Source organism: Meleagris gallopavo, chromosome 9 (genome assembly GCF_905368555.1).
Source record: "Meleagris gallopavo chromosome 9, MGAL_WU_HG_1.1, whole genome shotgun sequence".
Lineage (NCBI taxonomy): Eukaryota > Metazoa > Chordata > Aves > Galliformes > Phasianidae > Meleagris > Meleagris gallopavo.
Window position 1 is genome coordinate 9,303,990 of NC_139412.1, and position 19,954 is coordinate 9,323,943.

The 19,954-nt window shown below is 46.2% G+C and overlaps 1 protein-coding gene and 1 long non-coding RNA gene across 7 annotated transcripts in view; one reads left to right on the plus strand and one right to left on the minus strand.

The window, feature by feature from the left end:
- The window catches only part of LOC146543775 (uncharacterized), a 20,260-nt gene extending 8,546 nt beyond the window's left edge, over positions 1-11,714 (minus strand). Inside the window, exons 1-2 of one of the 2 annotated variants that reach the window (XR_014884994.1) lie at positions 11,191-11,714; positions 10,409-10,437 (exon numbers count right to left, since the gene is read on the minus strand). This is a non-coding gene — a long non-coding RNA (uncharacterized LOC146543775). Of the gene's footprint in view, positions 1-10,408; positions 10,438-10,617; positions 11,138-11,190 lie in introns of those variants that run through there. The other variant, XR_014884993.1, reaches the window with a different exon arrangement.
- BRWD3 (bromodomain and WD repeat domain containing 3) overlaps positions 9,841-19,954 on the plus strand; it is a 55,219-nt gene continuing 45,105 nt past the window's right edge. The window contains exons 1-5 of one of the 5 annotated variants that reach the window (XM_085230722.1): positions 9,841-10,306; positions 10,398-10,456; positions 10,650-10,679; positions 10,882-10,941; positions 18,995-19,145. In XM_085230722.1, coding sequence (XP_085086848.1) covers positions 10,270-10,306; positions 10,398-10,456; positions 10,650-10,679; positions 10,882-10,941; positions 18,995-19,145 — 337 coding nt within the window. In that variant the 5' untranslated portion in view covers positions 9,841-10,269. Of the gene's footprint in view, positions 10,307-10,397; positions 10,457-10,649; positions 10,680-10,881; positions 10,942-12,300; positions 13,306-13,329; positions 13,808-18,994; positions 19,146-19,954 lie in introns of those variants that run through there. The other 4 variants (XM_085230719.1, XM_085230721.1, XM_085230723.1 and 1 more) reach the window with 4 other exon arrangements.

Genomic DNA, 19,954 nt, shown 5'->3' on the forward strand with positions numbered 1-19,954 from the left:
GGGAAAGGGGACCTGGAGGTGCTGGTCAGAGCTCAGCTGAACATCAGCTAGCAGTGTGCCAAGTGGCCAAGAAGGCCAATGGCATCCTGGCTTGTATCAGAAATGGTGCAGCCAGCAGGAGCAGGGAAGTGATCATCCCTCTGTACTCAGCACTGCTGAGTGGCACTTTGAGTGCTGTGTTCAGGTTTGGGCCCCTCACTACATTAACGCACTGGAGTGTGTCCAGAGAAGGGCAGTGGAACTGTGAAGGGTCTGGAGCACAGGTCTTATGGGTAACGGCTAAAGGAACTGGGATTGTTCTGTCTGGCAAGAGGAAGCTCAGGGGAGACCTTACTGATTTCTATAGCTGCCTGAAAGGAGGTTTTGGAGGGTGGGGGTTGGCCCCTTCTTCCCAGTAGCAGTGACAGCATGATAGGTACCATCCTTACGTTAAACTAGAGGAGGTTCAGGTTGGAAAATAGGAAAAATTTCTTTACCAAAAGAGTGGTGAGGCACTGGAATGGGCTGTCCAGGGGTGGGGTGGAGTCACCATCCCAGAGGTGTTCAAGAACCATTTAGATGTTGTACTGAGGGACATGGTTTAGTGGAGAAATACTGGTGGTAGGTGGACAGTTGGACTAGATGATCTTGGAGGTCTTTTCCAACCTTGGTGAGTCTATGATTCATATCATTAAGTTATTAAAATATTTAATGTTAAATTCAAAATTATTTTTTTCATGTACTTCTTTTAATTAAAGCAGGCACAGAGGGCCACACATTAACCTAAAATCCACTCCGTGATGCCACAGCATAGCTATGGCTGCGTGCTGGGTGGTTGTTCTGCTGCACCACCATAAGCTGTTCACATAGGTCACGTTTAAAGGCTTTTTTTGCTTTGTTTGTTTGTTTGCTTTCATTTTTTAATTCTGAGTAAGCCCCTTTCGGATTAACAAACAGAGGCTGCATGCAGCAGACCCGTGGGTGCTGCAAGCCTTGCTGCGATGCAGGCAGCAGACGACATCTGCCGGGCTGTGTGGCTGCAGGGCTGCTGGGGACACACAGCCCTGTGACGTTTCCCTTCCATGGGGGAATGCCATCGGCACAGCGTTGGGCTGCGGTGGCTCCCAGGATTACCCACGCACAGCCCTCCCATCCTCGGCAGAATCGTTGTGCCCAAACACAATAGGAGCCTGGAAGAAAGCAACGGCCTCAACAATGAGTTTCTCTGCTTTTATAGGTTTTAGTGGAGCCCATTGTGCTGTTTTAACACCCTTTTTTGTATTTCGATTCCTAATATCTTTGACTGGGGGAAGGGTGGAGAGGGCACCGATTTAATTCGATAATCCCCCTAAGCCTTGCTTAATGCACTCACTCTATTTTGTGCCTGTGAATTTTATAGTGGTATTTTGGGTGGTTGCAGCACTGCACTGGAATACGTCCCACCATTTATTTTGCAGCCACTGGAGGGAAATGGCTGGCAGTGCTGAGCAGCCTATTTATTGCGCTCACATTGTCAAACCCAGCAAACCGTCAGCCCAGATGTGGTCGGATCCCGGGGCTGCAGCAGGGATGTGGGGAAGGGAGTTCAGAGTCTACCTGCAAATTGCCCAAATGAATATCTAACCATGAGCAGAAGGCTTCCTCCCTCTGCCAAAATTCTGAGCTGGATTTGGGCTGTGGGGACAGCTCATGGCTCTTTCTGTAGGGTACCAAGTGAGACGTGTCTTTGGGCTCCCAAAACTTCATGGCTGTGCCATGAGCAATTTGCTCCTAGCAGGAACTGGGTGAAGCTGCTGCAAGATGAGGTGGTGCTGAGCCATCCTGGAAGCATCTCAGAAGGTTACAGCAGAGACAGAAAGTGCCAATGTAAGGGTCAGAGTGTCTGGGGCAGTTGGCATGCAGTAGCAACAAAGCTAAGATAAGAAGAAGGGGTTTGGAAGAGGTCAGGATCAGAAAGATGCTGTCTGTAGGGAACCAGGTCATCCAAAGAGGAGAAAAGAACAAAGGAAGAAAAAATATGAAGAGGCTGAGATCTACCACACTGACAGAGAAGATAGAAGGGTGTCCACAGACATCACAGAGAGAGAGGGAGACCTCAGCAGGAACATGGCAGGGCTCCTGTAGTTTAGCAAACTGCCCAAGAATGTGCAGAATAAAAAGATGCTTTTATTTTTTCACATATAGCCTGTGCAATTGCCTTCCGCACTTCTTACAGCCCAGCAGTAAGGATGTAACGCGTCATGAAAATAAATATGGATGGCTGGAAGTCTGTCTGTAAGGCTCTCATTTGCCTTTCACAGCCTCATCCCATAACTTTCAGCCTTCCACGCTATTTCTCATCACACACCAGAAGAGTTTTCAGTCACCTAGAGCTCATGGATCTCATAAACTCTACAGAAAAGCTTTCTTTACTGGCATAAAAGAAAGAGACAAAAGGTAAGTATTTGGAGGTGTTGAAAAACACTTCACCAGACATTATATTATTTATTCTATCAAGAAAAACTTTAAGGGACATCCTAAAAACATGAGCCATCTTCAAATGGAGATAAGAAAGAAAACACATGTACTAGTAAGCTGTTTCTAAAGCTCTGATCATCTGAGGCAAAAAGAAAAACAAACAACAAGTCGATGGTGGGAGATTTTGAATATTGAACTCCTGAGAATATTAAAAAAAAATAAAAAGAGTATTAGCAAAGATAAGAAGCTGGAAGGCTATAAAAGAGTGTATCCATCCACTAAATGATGAGAGTTCAAGAGCTAAGTGGAATAATTGTCCAGGGAAGTGGTGGAGTCACCATCCCCGGAGGTGTTCTAGAACTGTAGAGATGTGGCACTGAGGGACATGGCTATAGGCATGGTGAAGGTGGGATGGGGTTGGACTTGGGATCTTAGTGTTCCTTTCCAACCTTAATGATTCTATGATTCTATGAGGGTCACTGTTTCCTACAGAGGAATTGATGGAGGTTTCCAAATCAAAGCCCTTCTTTAAGAGGAATGAGATTGAGAAATTTTCTCACAATGAAGATCAGCAGATTAGTCTTCAAGATGAATAAATAAAATTAATGGCAACCAAATTCCAGTATGGGATGCATTGACCAAAAGTCCTAGAGGAGGGATCAGACATGAAGTACCTGACTACCTGACTAGTTTGAAGCTCATTGACCAGAGCAGGCCTGATACTGAAGGAACGGAACAAAAAATGAAACTAAACAAGGATAAGGCAAATTAATACCAGTGGAAGCTACAGATAAATAGAAATGGGCTCTGAGCTATGACAATTTAATGAGGAGATGCTGGCTTCATTGTGCTGATAGTTCTGTAGTGCCATACACGATGCTCAGAGATAGTCAAAGGCAAACAGGAGGGAAGGGGGAACAAATAAAAACAAGCATTGTGACGCCAGTGGACAACCTGCAGTTTCAGTCCTCCCATCTCAAAATGGGCACAGCAGTGTGAGAAAAGGTAGAGGACAACAGTAGGGAGTGGGGCTTGGAGCTGCCCTGAGTGGGTAGGATTGGGCTTTGCTGTTTGGAGGGGACACACAAAAGGGGATGTGGTGCAGGTCCCTGCTCAGCATCTTTATCAGTGGCTTTGGAAATCAGTTAGAAACTCTTACTGCTGTGGGCAAACAGCAAGGCAGTTTTCTAATTTATCACCTTGTGTGCTAATTTATGTTTAATTTCTATTTTTATAAGACTGTACTAAAAGGGTATTGATGAGCTTATTAACAGTGTTTACATGTTATGGATATTGATAAATATATTTAGAAAATTAATGTATATTTTTATTTAAATAAAACCAGCACTTTAAAAAACTCTCAGTAACTTGGTGGGGTCCTTCACAAAAATACCCATTACTTTTGTAAAACCAAATTAAAATGCAAAAATTCTGACAGTGTAGAAGAGAAAGGATAGAGGAGTGTAAGCGACAGACTTGGTGGATGGAGTGACAGCAGCATTTGCATTCCCAGCTCTGCAGGGACAGACATGATGAATTCTGAGCCACGCAGGCAGACACTGTGTGCCCAGACTGACTGCAAAGCTACGGGCACCCCAGCAGGAAAAGCTGAAGATGCAGGATCAGGCCCTGCAAATTAAAAAACAAACAAACAAACCAAACACAGTCTAGAAAAGGATTCAGCAAGATGTTGTTGAATGATCTCGGCCAGGAGGAGAGCCCTTTGTGCACATCGTCCCCGGAGCGAGCAGAGCAGGAGCCATTTGCATGAGCACCACGCTCAGCAGCTGCAGAACGCTGGGTGCTGAGGGCTCGCACCAACCCACGCTCCTGGCGAGGCAGGATCCGATCAGGAGCTACAGATGTGGGCACTGCCACTGCAACACCGCCAGTGAGGAAAGCTGTCTCGTCACTTGCAGCTGTAGGTAATTTTCCTGCTTAGAGAACTTGATGAGTTATAGGCACCTTCAGGGGTAGTGCTGAGATTCAGTGATGCTGTGGCAGATTTCACCGTGTGCTGGCATTATTCACCTGGTTCTCCTGTTTACAGAGCTATGGGCACATCAGCATGCAGGCTGCTGTTGCCTGTTTTTGTATGCATTCCATCCATATTTGAAATTTTGCATTTATTTGTATGTAAAACAGAGACACAAATGTTTACATAATGTTCAGAGAGAATTAATTTGTTTGAAAATGAAGCAGATAAAAGTTACGCAGCGGTACGGGTGATGTACATACCTCCTAGCAGAGCAGCAGCTAACTGCAGTTAATGGCTGCCATAAGAAATATGAGATATGGATCGGTCGGCAGAGTAACAGCTGATCCTGTTCCAGACAGGTGGCATCTTGTGTGCTAGCAAACGGATTTGCAGCTTCACCAGAGAAAGAGACACCACATTTACATCACACAGAACAAATCTCCGAACTTAGACGAACTATTTTAAGACGGAATTTAGAAACAAAGGAGAGTGTTGCACTGACTGTTTCCCAACAGCCTTTCCTGTGGGATAGTGCTACACGGAACTCTTGGTTATGGAGCACCACCCAGAGGGCAGAGCGGAGGGATGCAGAAGTGAGACGATCGGATACGTAAAAATAGCAAAGATCCTACAGCAGATCTTACATAACCACCAGCAGGTACCGGATTGTTATTTAACAGATGTCGTCAAGAGAAAAACTGTGAAAAGGAGATTTCTTTGTCAAGAGAGGATGTTTATCAGCACACAGGACCTCTGCACGCAAGCAAATGTGTCTATTTTGTTAATAATTTAGCACCTCTTATTTACTTAAACAAACTACAATGCCAAAATTTCATTTTGAGGTTACTGCATTTTGATACCATCTTGAAGTAAGCCTTGACTTTTCAATACCTGTATTTGGTTTCAGCAGGATAGCACAAAGCACCAGTTCTGAAACTGCTTCTAAATAGCACTTATTTTGGTATCAGTTACAGAAAAACTTGGATTTCATTTCAGGAACAATAAGTATCCTTGTGTCTCACCTGGCTGCATAAGGAAAGGCCCAAGATAAGCAGAAAGCACATAAAAAAATGGATGACAAATAGTCAAAAATGTAAAAAAAAAAATTTCTTGTAGCCTAAATCCAAAGAGATTTGGATACATGCATTCCCATATACATTTACTGGAGAGGAAAGGCACAGCCCAGGTACAACCCAGCACACCTGCATGGTTCCAATCTCAACTTTCTGATTTGCAGCTGTGCTGTATTTCTGTGCTGTCGTGGAAAACCTCAGCAGGCATGTCCTGACAATATGCTAAAGCTAGAAAACAGAAAGCAGAATTTGACTCATCTAGAATTATAATAATAAATAAGAGAGACACTCATTTGGTGTCACAAGCTGAATAAGGAGAAGATAACTTAGTATAGCAGTGAAATTAAAGAGAGGTAAATCCTGTCTACTTGCATGTCCTCTCAACTACAGCATTACAGTGAGAGGTGGCAGACACAAGCTGGAACATGAGAAGTCCAGATAAGGAAACGATTTTGGATCACAAAGATGGTCAGACTGGAAGGGGTTGTGTTGCCCAGAAGGTTGGGCAATCTTCCTTCCTTGGAGGTGTTCAGACTTGCCTGGTCAAACGTGGTATTTTAGGCCTTCTCTGTGCAGGATGGGGACTGGGTGACCTCTGGAGATCTCTTCCAAGGAAAGCAAAATAGGGCTTTTTTGATAGGTTTTTGCAGTATCAAATAGCAGAAACAATGGGTGTTTGAGGTGAGAGTTACCAGAACCAAGCTTTTCAGAGGGTTAAGTGCACTAGGTTAAACATATTTATTTAATATTAAGAGTGGTTTTGCTAAGTTAACTGTACAATGGCACATGTAGGAGGTATTTTTCTGAGATTTTTCCCTGCAGGTTCTCACTTGGAGTAAGATGCATATATAGAGATGCTATGCTGGGGAACCAGGGTACTTATTAGTACCAAGCAATATCAGTAAGAGGGCAGAAAGGCAGAACTGAGTCTGTGAAAGTATGAAAAATGCACATTATGCAGGAAATTAAAATCTCCCGAACCAGCTTCACCTATGACCCATATCTGGAACCTCAATAAGATCTCTTTCACCATGATTTTTGTCACGATTTCCCCCCCGTACATGTTCAGCACTTGTTGCCCACCCTTCCAGGCTTTCTACAGACCCAAATGCTTTGTGACAATCTGCACTCTGCCTGGGAAGGGCACAGGAGGGAGAAGGAGGTGACCCTGCAACATTTGACAAGTTTGGCCATAGCAGAATGAGACTGATTTTATTTTGTGGGACAGTGTGTAGATTAAGTTTTATCTACAGATTTCCACTCAAAACGCTTCAAAGGCATTCCTTTATTATTATTACTACTACTATTACTATTATTTAAAAAAGAGCAAGCACAGAAAGAAACTCAAAGTGTAGCTTCTTCCTCAAAGCATCTCTGCTTTTGAGTACATCTGTTGTTCACCAGCAAAGACCGCTGCATCAGTATGCTCCTCTCCAGCACTAAAGTGCCACTGCTGCTGTTGGCATTTATATAACAGAATTCTGCTTTGGAGAAACATGAATAAGCACAAGCATCAAATCTGGCTTTCACTAGGAGATTTACTATTGCTGTCCAGCACGATGCTTCTTGGGTGCAGAGGATCCAGAAAGAGATGAGTCATGGAGCTGCAGATCTATCTGTGGCTGCAGTGCGCTGTGGCACAGAGCTCCCAGGGAGTGAAAGGTGCACCTGAAGATGGGTATTACTCACCAGAAAGACAACTCCTTAAGGGGAGAGCTCAGAAGAAGCAGGAAGATCTATTGATCACAGTGCTTTGAGCAACCTTAGGGGATCATAAAGCAATTGGGAGAATGTTAACGATATGAAGCTGTGGAGCCACAGGATCAGCAACACAGGAAGAAGGCTGGGGGTCACTGCGGAGATGGAAACCCCAGCCCTAATTGCTCTGAAGGAGCCTCGCCAAGGGAAGCTATCCAATGGCTGCTCTGGGCATGACTAATGAGCTGTCTGCATTCAGCCTGGATGCAGGCTGTGGTCTGTACACCCATACTCTGCAACACATAGCTAACAAATAGCTGCGTAGTTATTAATGTGCCTCTTTCTTGTTGATGCATGAATCAGCCTAGGCTACAGCAAGGGCACAGCCTTTGCATTAAGGAGCACCTCTGAGTTTTGAGCTGTAAGAACCTGTATGTGTAAGCACTTAGGCATGCAGCAAGGCTTCCAGTGCGAATGGTGTGGGAAGGATACATGCAAGGGACAGAGGAGCCTTGTTTGGGAACATTTTCTATCTTGGCTTTCAATTTGAGAGCCCATTTCAGTTCCTGTAGGAATTCCCACTGGCTCTAAATAGGCCCTGAAAGGATAATCCTGCCTTTTTGTGGTGGTGCAGTTTATATGCTACTGCCTCCAAGGTCAAATAAAGACAAATTATGAGGAGAAAAGTTTGGCAAGACATCAGCCAAGGGGGGCCAAAGAAACATGCCATATCCATCAAGAATATATTAGGTAACTCTTACCACTAGAACACACGAGGACGTGGTGCTACACAGTGTTTATGGTGCTGTGTTTTCTCCTGACACAGAATTAAATTTAGCTCAGAAAGATTGATGTGCACTTTCAAAACATATTACAATACTCTTATCTACGTTCTTCCTTTGAATTCCTAGCATACGTAATAAGATGAGCTTGCAATTATCAGTTCTGACGAGAGAGAAATATTACTTCTAAAGATACAGAATATCAGAAGGTTCTTTTCCCAGAAAGTAATTTGTTTCCAGAACTATTTTACACCCAAACTCCCACAGGAACAGCAGGACTAACTTCAAAGGCTCCGGTGTCATGCTGGAAGATTTGTTAATAATGGAAAGCCCCTAGAGCTGAGGTAAAAGCTTAGGAAGGTGGCTCCCCCTACATCTCTTTAAGTGATAACCATGAATCTGCCTTATAAAAAATTCCAAGAGCTATGACGGTAAGCAGCGACGCTTTATTTATTTATTTTGGCCATTTAAATTCTCATTAGCAGCTTGAGAGCTTTGGAGGTCAAAGAAGAAAATGAAGTCTATGCCTCAGCCAGCTAATCCAAGTGCCTGCCACAAACAACTTCCACACCTGTATTAAGGTGTAGGCGAGGCATGCAGGGCAGCTGGATGTCACACACCTGACTTGTTCTGGTATCCTGAAGCATCCTAAGAGCAGGCTGGGCTGCATCCTTGTGGTAACAGCAGGAAGAACTCTGAAATAGCACTCCATAGCGTCTAGTCATGCATATACACTATGAATATATGTGAAAATGAATTTATTCTTAATGTTTCAACTACATCAATTTACTATGATTCAGCTCTTGGTATTCAAAGAATGAAGATGAGTTGTCTTACTCCTTTATTTTTCAGTTACGACAGTGATTGTTAACCTGCCAAGGCTCAGGAAATTCTAACACCAAACATCAGGTATTTACGGCAGCAAAACACAATTGTATATTAAGGAATGCTGTCAATTCACTTAATATTTTAGCAAGTTATTGCTGAAGTGAAATACATTTCTGAAGCTTGGACAGGATACTTCTGGAAAAATCACTTGTTTCCCTCAAGAATGTCTATGGAGACTGATACTGCACAGTATTTTCTTTGAAGAGAACAGGTGCGGCATCATCCATGTCTTTATTTCCTGGACACTGGGAGGAAATAATTGTGATTCAGCTCCCAAAACACTGGCTGTGAGCTAAGACAAGTGCAGGAGCTGGGCTCGATGGTCCTTGTGGATCCCCTCCAACTCGGGCTCTTCTTTGATCCTATTTCTATGATTCTGTTTCTCATCTATTTCTGTGATGAGAAATACCTAATCTAGCAAAGCCACTGCAGCCCAATTTCTTCTCTACCACATTGCCTTGTCTCTGCAGTATACTGGGGACCAAGAGCAGCCGCATTGAAATCCTGTGAGGTGCTTAAGATGACAGGTGTCACGTATTGATGGCTGCCAGTTCCCATTTACGTTAATAGAGTATGAGGGCACTGCCTGGGCATCTGGAATTGAACATTGTCTTGAGGACCTTCATGTTTACAGCAGAATTCTCATTCATGCTATCATATGGGTGCTCTGTGGGTGCCCCAAACCCGGCATTCTGCCTGGAGCCCCTTTGTGTTTGTGGCAGTCAGTGTGAGATGCACAAGGACACTTCTGGGTGTCCAAAATCCAGCATTTTGCCTGTGTTTTCAAAGGATTAAACAGATTCTTCTTCACACAGGAAACAACTCCACGAGCACAACTGAAGTTTATTTCCTGCACTTTCAGTTTGTTGCATGCTGATAAAATCGAATAAAACGCTTCACCCGCCCTTTTTCTCCCAGCCAAGCCTTCCAGCAGAGCAGCCCTCGGCCCTCGCCCTGCCCCTTCCCACCCGCACGAACGCCGCTCAGCTTTGCCCTTCTCTCCGCGGCGGAGCTGACACGGCTCCGTTTTCTCGCGCTTTCCACACGCACACACGCACACCCGCAGGCCGCCGGGGCCCACAGGCCTCAGCGCGCCCTCCCCGCGCCCCGGCCCTCCGCCGCGCGTCACCGCCCGGCCCTTCCGCCCCGCCGCTTCCCCGCTGCCCGCAGCCGCTCCGCACCGCCCTCGCGCGGCCGGCGGCGCTCCCTGCACCCAGGCTCGGCGGTTGCCTTCTCCGGGCCGGGCTATCTATGGGGCGAACGGCGATGCCATGAAGCCGGCGGAGAACGGCAGCGGGGCGAACGCCGCGCACGGGCAGCGGGGCTCCTCCATGGGCGTTCGGCCGCTGTAGGAGCGCCGAGTACGCGGGGCGCGATCCGCCACCTCCCCTCCCCCTCGGGCCTCCTGAGGAGGATGGCGACGGCGGCCGCCCCGACCCAGCTGGAAGCCGGTGGGTAGCGCTGGCCGCGGGGGCTCCGCCGCCGTCCGCCCGCTTTGTAACCGTGTCCCCTTCTCCCGTCCCCCTCCCTGTCCCGGCGCAGAGCTCTATTACCTGATCGCCAGGTTCCTGCAGTCCGGACCCTGCAAGAAATCCGCCCAGGTGAGCGGGGCTGCCGGTCGGGCCGGGCGGGAGGGGAAGGGACGGGACAGGACGGGACGGGGCGAGGAGCCGGGAAGGGAAGCAGAAGGGACGGGGCAGGACGGCGGCGGGCGGGCGGGGGCTGGGGGGGCACGGCGCTGCGCTGCGGGTTCCGGACTCACGTCCTTTGTGTGCGTGGTGTGTGTGTCCCCAGGTGCTGGTGGAGGAGCTGGAAGAGCACCAGGTAAGGGACGGCGCTGCCCGGCCCGGCCCGGCCCCTCCCGGCACTGCGGTGCCGAGCGGCGCGGTGTGGCCGGGGCCGTGGTGCGGCCGGGCCGGGGGGCGCGGAGCGGAGCCGGCTGCCCTCGGCCGCCCGGGGAGGGGTCTGACCGCCGGCTCCGTCCCTCCTCCCGCTCTGTCTCTCTCTCCCCGTCTCCCTCCCGCAGCTGATCCCCCGGCGCCTGGACTGGCAGGGCAAGGAGCACCGCCGCAGCTTCGAGGACCTGGTGAGCCCCCTCGCGCCGGCGGCTGCCCCGCGTCCCCGCCACACTCTGCGCTCCCCCCGCCCCGCCCGACGGCTTCGCCCCGCCGGCCCCAGGCCGCCACCGGGCCGGGGCAACGGGGGCACTGCGGGGCGGCGAGGCCGGGCTGGGTGAGGGGGGGGGGGTTAACGGGAGGGGGGCGGAGGGGACGGCCGGGGGGCTGACCGCGACGCGCTATTGTGGGGTCGGGGCGGGTTATCTGAGGGCACGTACCGGGGCCCGGCCTAGCGAATGGCGCCGCGCCTTACAAGCCGGAGCGGCGCGGACGGCGATGCAAGGAGGCGGCTGATTGGCTCCGGCGCCGCAGAGGAACTAGCGGGGGCGGCGGGGGGCGCGGGGCCGGGAGCCGCGGGTCTGGTCCGGCCCGCGGGGCGCTGAGGGGGTGGGGGCGGGCGCGAGCGCGGGCCGGGGGAGGCGGCGGGGGGTGCGGAGCTGCGAGGCCGCCCCGTGGTGTCAGGCCTGCGGGCGCGGCCTGTGCCGGGCCCCGCTTGGGAAGCGTGGCGTTGAAAACACAAAAAGTCTGTGAGATAGCTGCGGGGAGACCGGCGGGGGTGGGTCAGAGCCGCGTGGGTGCCCGGCGCTGAGGAAGGGCGGCTTTGCCTTGCGCTGGGGAAGGTGCGGCCGCAGAGAAAAGCGGCCCTGTTGTCACTGCCCGCGGGTGACAGCACTGACACTGCAGCTGGCGGCCGTCGGCTTGGCTGTAGCCCTACTGACGCGCTGTGAGCATCCCGCTCCGCACGCCGAGGAGCTTCGTGCTCCCACCCCGCAGAGCGCCGTGCCGGTGCGGGCTTTGAGCACAAGTGTTGTCCTCTAGCTTGCTATGCGGTTGGTTTTCCATTTTAGCACTATTTTAGGTGTTCAGGTGCAGGTGGGAGAGTTTCTGGCATTGAGGTGAGACATTGGTACCTCCTGGCTTTCCCTTTCTGAAACATACAGAGAATTTAAGGCGATTGTGCTTTGTCATTCCTCTGGTGGATAATTCTAGAGCTGTTTATTGAGTGAGCAGAAATGGAGTAAGTACTGCATTCAATAAATCTAGGTGCCGTGTGATTTCCTAGAGTATCTGAAATCTAACAGCAGGCCGGTTCAGGTTCAGCTTGTGCCTGCATGCAGTGAGGGGTGCTAACAGCTGCAGTGTGAAAGCTGATTTCAGACTGTTTTGCTTCATCAGTTGCATCATGTCTATGTTTTTCCACTTCGTTCTGTGAGGTGTGGCTAGGAAAGTGTTAACACCTTTTCTTCTGTGTTAGGTGCCACTGCTGAAGATGTATATTTTTAAGACTTTCAGAAGCAGGAAGCAAATTGGAGTAAAGTAAGGCTTGGAATTAATGGGAAGTTGCTTCTTGGTGCATAGAATTATCAGAGCCAAGTTTATGATTTTTCTTCTTCTCTTTTAAGTTAATCAACAATTATCTTTTTTTTGTCATCTCTTTTCTAGTTTTGTTTAGCTGGTTAACATGATAAATCAGTTAGGAACAGGACCACGAGCTAATTGTTACAGCAAGACAGGTTGATGCTATATGAGATGAGCTGAGCTTCAATTAATCTTCAGGCTGAAGCTTTTACTGTCAAGAATGTGGCAGAAAAGCCTTTTTCCCACTCTGCTTAGAGTTTGATGAATCTGGAATTTGGACTTTTGGATACATATGATTGTATATTAACCTGAACTACTTGACTTCTGTGCTAGCTAGATGTCTGAATGTAATGTTTAGAACAAAGCTAGGGCTGTGGAGAAGAAAAAGCTCTAAACTTAATTATCTCACCTCTTGAACAAAAAAAAATAATTACTGACACTAGAAGCAGGGATGGAGTTTTTTTCTATCCATTTCTCTTGTTTGACCACTGAGAAGCGGAGAGGCAATCAGTTACAATCTTTGCCTTGTGTTGCAACTGCACTGGGCAGGCAGGCCTGAGATAATTGAGCAAAATGAGAGATTTGCAAACCCAGAGAAGTTAGGTTTGTTTGCTTGCTTGCCCAATAGTCTGCTCCCGCAAATCTGACAATGAATTTATTGTCCTAATTGCTGATGTTTTTCTATTCTCAGTCTGACTGTTTAGTCTAGAGCTGGTATTTTTGCAGGAATGCGTTGATGCTCTTGTTGTAGAGTGTGCTATTGCTCTGAGTTCTTTCTGAAATGATAAAGATGGAGCAACCAAATCGCCTATCAGGTGGCTTTTATCTAGTTAACGTTTACTCCCACCTCCCTCAAGCTTTCAGTGAAGATCCGAAATCTCTCTGTTAAGAGATTTCTTTCTTTCTTATTTGAACTTAGTCTTTCACTTCACATGTCAGGCACCTCAGGCAGAAGAATAGTTGAAGATACACTAGTAAGTACCGTATCTAGTGAGCAAAGCCGCGCAGAGAACGTGAGCGTGTTCTGCACTTGTGTTTCCTTTGTGTTTCCTGCTTCTTTCCACTTTGGAGCACTTTTTATGTGCAACATGTGGCTGCCTGTCTAGATAATTTTCCAGGTGTGCTCCAAAGGTCTGCCTGCTCCAAGCGGTTTTTAATTTGCTATTGGCAGCTGGTGGTCTTGGGACATGCTTGTAAAGGGGAGGGTCCTCACTTTCATTATGAAGGTCTTAGGTATGTCGAACTTGCATGCAATTAATACTTCTATTTTAAATTAACCACAGCAGCTTAATGTACAGCCAGCTGCCGAGCAGACGAGTTGAGCTGAGATGCTTTAGATTATCAGAGCAGTCTCCAGTGGGCAGTTTTTGGAAATTATTTTTGTTTATTCCTGATAAAAATGACTGGTCTGGTTTTCAAGAACTTCCTGAAGGACTGTCTATTCTGGCAAAGGATGTTTTGTTCTTTGTGCTGAAGGTAAGCTTAATTTTAGGAAAAACAGAACCTCAGCTGTTGTTGGACACTGTATCTGAGTGGAGAATTTATATCTGTGGATGGCTGCACTAGTATGGAACAGCTTATGGGATTTGGCTTTGGGTTTCTGCCTCGTCCATCTGCATTGATTTAAAACTAGCTGTGAATCTGAGGTGCCGTTATTTATAGGTATTGCCAATCCCAGCATTAGCAGCAGGGAGGTGGTATGGTTTTGTCACCTCAGGAAAATGTCATCTGCTATATGATAGTTCCAACCCACTCTCCCTGAGGAAATTGAGTGGATAATGGCTTTTGAATTTCTGTGTATATGCATATTGTTGACATCTTGTGAAAGTCCAGTATCTGAGCTTTCTTTTGTTGAGATTCCATATTTGAAGTCTTGAGTAATTTCCTGCTTGCTCAGCTGTCTTGGTCCTCTGGTCTCTTCTGCTGCTTTTTGATAGAGTTGTCAATTGATTCTTAATTGATTGTTATTTTGGCAAACGAGAGCAGCATGGTGCGGCTGCCTGGAGGTTAGAAATCTGCTGCTGCTGCACAGCTGCCTGCCTGCCCCAGGACTGGTGGGAAGGGGCCTTCCAAGGCCCGTGTTGTTCTCTGCCTTTCCTCTGCTGTGCAGCTTTTGCATCAGATGGAGTTGGTGCTTTGAAGCCATGTTTCTCTAGGCTTCCCTGAAGAGGTGTTTCACAGCTATCTCGTTCCAGACCCTGGGAACATGGGCATCTCATTTTAAGTAATAATCACAATGAGTTAGTTGTCTTTTTATTTGTTTGTTTCGTGTTTATTGAACTGTTCTTGGGAGGAGAAACTGTTAGCAGTAATTCCAGGGGATTTTGTTTGTTTGTTTCGGGGATCAGCAAGCTTCTTGCCTGCGTCTTAGCTGCCCAGTGAGGACTCTTTTCTTAGCAGTCTGAGATTATGTTGTAATACTTCCAACATCAGGAGCAGAAACGGGTTTAGGGGTATGAGTTTCTCCTAGCCCTTACGTGACTTCAGCAATAGTTCCTTATTTGCAGCTGCTTATCTCTGTAGCAGCATATTTGCATGTTAGTTCAAGCTGTTGTGATGAAGTTCACCTGCAGCTGTTTACATGGAGTTTTTAGGACATACTGGCTTTGCTTGATTACTTGAGTTTTCAGGTCTGTAAGACCTGCAAAATTGCTTTATTGGAAAGTGTTTCTGCGGTGCTCTGGTAGCCTCATGCTCTGATATTTTCACCTGTATAGGACTGTTGCATCTAAAGGCCACAACCATTTTTATAATTTATCTCAGTATGTCTGTAGAACTGGCTCTCACTTAGCATGCCTTCAGCTCTTCTGAGTTATTTTAAAACAGTCCTTTAAAAGCTCCTTGTTTAGCATGTTTTTGGCTTGTCTTACTAGTTACTTGCTTTTTTTTCCCTAATTTTTATTTATTTTTCAAAAATAGTTTTTAATATTCTAAAGATATTTTCTAATGCACTTGGGGAGGTGATAATATGCTTACTGCTGTTTAATTTTGCTGTGTGGCAAAGAGGTGGGATGCCAAATGTGGCTGTAGCTGATGTTAAGCTTTGCCTTTTTCTGTCCTTCTTTGAGTGCAAATGTGATCTGGGAGGCTTCATTTTTCTCAGCCATGCATTTGGAGCTTTACAATTTGGGATGATTTTTAAAATCAGTGTACAGCTGTCATATAGAGGTGAGAGACAGGGGCTTCGTTTCAAGTTCTTTTGGGAACCTAAAAACAAAATTGCTTGTTCTGCTCCAGGCTGCAGTTTAAGCATTTTAGTTGGAAGTTACTATGGAAAAAAATCTCCAGGAGAATTTAGTTCTGTTGCTGTCTGCCTGTGTAGCTGTTTGGTAATAACAATATTAATATACAGATTAGGGGCCAGTTAGGCTGCTATGGTTTGTAGAAACGTGTAAATGACAGGGGAAAGAGAGCCACGCAGCCTTTCTTCTTTAGAGTGGTATGCTTCTGATTGCAGGTAGCAGAGCTGATGGGCTGGGCGTGTTAATAAAGGGAACGATCACTTTGATACGCGCCCAGTCTGTGCAATATGCTCCACATTAAACGTTGCTGAGGAAAGTTTACAATCTAATAAAACTGAGCGCTGAGATCTGGCTGCTCCGGCAGCTCCCTGGTGCTGGTTTAGCTCTGGCTCCGTGCTGGGTTCGCCAACTTTCCTGGTCTGGCAGGGAGCAGCCAGATGTCTGTGTCCTGAGCTGCTTAGCGTCTCGGCCACCCGGACAAATCACCGCCAGGCATCTGCAGATAGCTGCCACATGCTCGGGGTTCTGGCACATCCATCTTTGATCTTTGAGTGCTGGCAGGTCTGCAGATGTGTTGGTGCTCACTCCCTTCGCTGTTCTGTAAAAACAAAACAAAAACAAAAACACCAAAAAACCAAAAACAACAACAAAAAAACCTGCATTAAAAGTCTTTATGCAAGCAAGTAGCATTCCATTTCTGAATAGATGTACTGAGTCAGTCAGTCCTTGCTGAATAACGTGTGCTTTGTGTAAGTGGAGCCAGGCTCTGTCTCCACAGTAGGATATCTGCTGCCAGGCTTAATCCAACACCTCTCTCCAGACGTAGAATAGCAGCGAGGCTTCAAACAGCGTGTTCCTGAGTGAAAAGGGACGTGTTTCACTGGGTTACGCTGAGAGAATGGTTTGGCTTTTCTGAAAGGTTTCCAGAGAGAGGAGGATTTCTACTCTAAAATTGAAATGAAAGTTTTTTTCTGCTTTTGGATTGGTTACCAGCTTTCTTTTAATCTTTTGAGCTTGAATAACTGCTAGAATTAATAGCTGTTGACTGAGAAACGTGCTACTAATTATCAGAGCTGTAAAAGAGCATTTTGTACTCTGAATTTAACACATTGCATATTTTCTCTTTAGATTGCTTTTGTTTCAGATCCTTCCCTTACATAGTGAAGGCAGACTAGCAAACGATAACAAAGCCTTTTTTACTATATGTATATGTGTGTATATATATATATATAAATTATATTTATAATTTACAAATAGCTAAGAATGACAAACAAATAGAAGAGTTCACATAATCCTTGTATCTCACTTTGGCTGCTGTTATGTCATGTAGTTTCCAACTATTGGCAATTTATAACTACATCCTGAACTTCACTGGCTGCACAATTGGGTAGCTACTGATATCATTTTGAAACTGTATGGTTTTGGGGAAAAAAAAGTTTGAATGGTTGCAGAAACTGCTCAGCATGGGATGACATTCGTGGCACATGGGGCGTTCATTCCTTAATGCTCATAGTAAGAAAATTCATGATGTGAGCCTGTGTTAATGTAGTTTGTATTTCTTGCAGAATTACAAAGCCCAGGGCTTTGGAGGAGCTTGCCTTTCACATGGACTGCTTTGCCTTGCAGATCTTTGGCACGCAGTGCCTGAGAGGTTGCATGGTGAACCCTTACTCTTCTATAAGAGTTTCCATTCAGATTGGGAGTGTTTGAGTGATTTCAATTAAATAGTACCTTGTATGCGTCATTAGAAAAGGCTGTGATTTGTTTGGTTAAAATCTCACTTGTGGATCTGTGGGACGGTGCTGATCCTGCCTGCGCTGCGGTGATGACATTGTACAACATGACTCACTGCTCTGGGCCCCGTAGCACCACTGCTGCTGCCCAATTGGAATCAACCATTTCCCAATGACATGTGGTAATAACGCCAGTGATGACACAGCTCAACCAGTAGTGTTTTGGCAGAACACCTCAATGAAGTTGTTGTCTGTTCCTCTTTCCTGCTGCCTGCCGCTCCCTCTGCTGTTCTGGGGCATTCTCTTGGGGGTGTAGGTGAACAGAGTAGCCAGACCTGTCTGGTGATGCTCTGCTGTTAAAGGAAGTAGTTTTCTCCTTTCCACCAGCTCTGACACTTGTCTGAATCACAGTCAGCTCTGCAGAGTGCCTTTCCCTTCTGTGGGTTGAATGTTCTCTGAGCCTGGGGAGCCGAAACAGCTCACAGTGTGATAGATGAGCACCAGGGCTGATGCCAGGGGAAACTGACTATATTGAGTAGTCAGGCTGTGCAAAAACTTGTCCTGCACTTTGGGAAGGGACCTGCATTGCTGGAGAGTGCTTAGAGCTCCTCATCAGCATTGGGTGCGACTGGACACAGCTGCAGTGTTCTGGTGGGTGTGTGCATACACATGTGCCTGCTGCTGTTTCTTTACAATGAATGCTGTGCTGGCTTTTTCAGGTTGGCTTTAATATTAGTTGGCATTAGTTTGAAAACAAACAAAAAATAAAAAATATATTAAAAAAAAGCTCTTTTAGTATCATCTTATTCTTCATAATGTTGCAACAGATGCAGCAATTGCAAATAGTTCTAGTTCAGTGTTGTTTTCTCAGTCTTCAATCACAAGTACCAAGGAGCTGAAGGGCTTGCTGTTGTTGATCTTAGAAAAGAGGTGGTCATAGCTCTATGTCCTGGGGTGAAGGAGCCAAATGGTCTCTGATATTGCATATTTTTGTTGGCAGCTGGTGGGTGTAGTAGGAGTCAGGCAGCTACAGAGCACTCTAGATACGGCAGCAAAGCTTCTTTGCAGTTTGGGCAGACTGCTGGGGAAGCTATCATATCCCCATAGAAAACAGTCTCTGTCTAAAGCAGAAAAGGAGGAATGTTTTCTCGGGATAACAAATTAGGAGCTGACAAATGTGGGTCTTAAAGTTACTATTCCTAGCAATTAGAAAATAAGGACTGGGTATTACTCTAAGCATAATATTTAGGGTTTCCAGGCTTTGTACATGCACTTCTTACAGTGATGTAAGGCAAGGGTTTTTCAGCTAAGCAAAACACAGTGCATGTGAGAAGAATGAATTGAAGGGTAAAACAGACTGGAGAAGCCCCCAGGCAATACTTCATTTGATCAGACCAGTGCACTGAGAATGCTGTTTCTGGGATCTTTTGTTTGTTATTAAAGAGCATTCTAAATTACTACTCTGGCTGTTACTGCCTTGATTTTTCTAGTCTGACTTATTCCACATTCTGTGACATACTAAAAGATACCTTAGGTATAATTAATTTTGAGGACGCTTTCACCATCTTCGTTTTAGAAATGGTTTAAGTAACTAATTTTAATATTTGAATAGGAATTAAAAAAAAATAAATACTAGCAGAAGCAAAAATGAACTGATTTTCAGATACGTGTGTTATCTGTATGTTTAGGTGGCTGTCAATGCACACATCCCTCCAGATTATCTTCTTAGGATCTGTGAGAGACTCGGACCGCTTTTAGACAAGGAAATCCCACAGAGCGTCTTGGGTGTGCAGACCTTGCTGGGAGTTGGGCGGCAATCTCTGTTAAGGGCAGCAAAAGGTAAGATTTTCAGTTTATGTCTGTCTGCATTTTGTTTTGAGGAACAAAACCTTTTATTTCAATCCATATTGTGTTATCTGTATCTGTTTGTGTAAACCCTGGTTTATCTTCTCTGCTTTTCAGCTCCTGCTTACTTATTGTGGTCTTGCTAAAACACAGTTATTGCTGGCCCTGTTATTGTGTCTTTGGTTGGGAATGCCTTCTCTGTGTCTATTATTGCCTTATCTTGTTACTTTTCCTTTTCCTCCCCAGCTTGTTGGACTGGTATTTGTGTCAACAGTGTGATGAACTGGATTAGAGATTTGACCCACCTGAAAAATAGCCATATTTTTCCAAATAAACGTGTGTGTGTGTCTGAAATAACCTACCACAGTATATATTTTGCTGGGCTATCTTTCACGCTGGTGTGTTCCTTTATTGGATTGTCTGGCTGTACAGACAGGTTGAAGGGTAGGGTGGCATTTGGGGCAACAGTTTGAAGGTTGGAGAAAGTGAGACATTCTTTGGTGATAGTTTCCTTCTTGAATAGGACACCAGACTAGTCCTTCTGAAAACTGCTCTGCTTGAGACAGTGTTCCTGAAAGTACACTTTTGTGTTATAACTAAGCGGATCTGAGAGCCATTTGTTGAAAAGAGTGGTTCCTCCCTTCCCTCCTCCCTGCCACTTCTCCCCTGTAGGAGCCAGAACTTGTCTGATCGTAGGATGTGCTGATTCACAGCTGAACTGTTGCAAAACTTGGTATTGCTGTAGTAAGTACTGAATTAAATGAGCTCATGGATCAGAGTGCTGGAGGTGACAAAGGAGCATC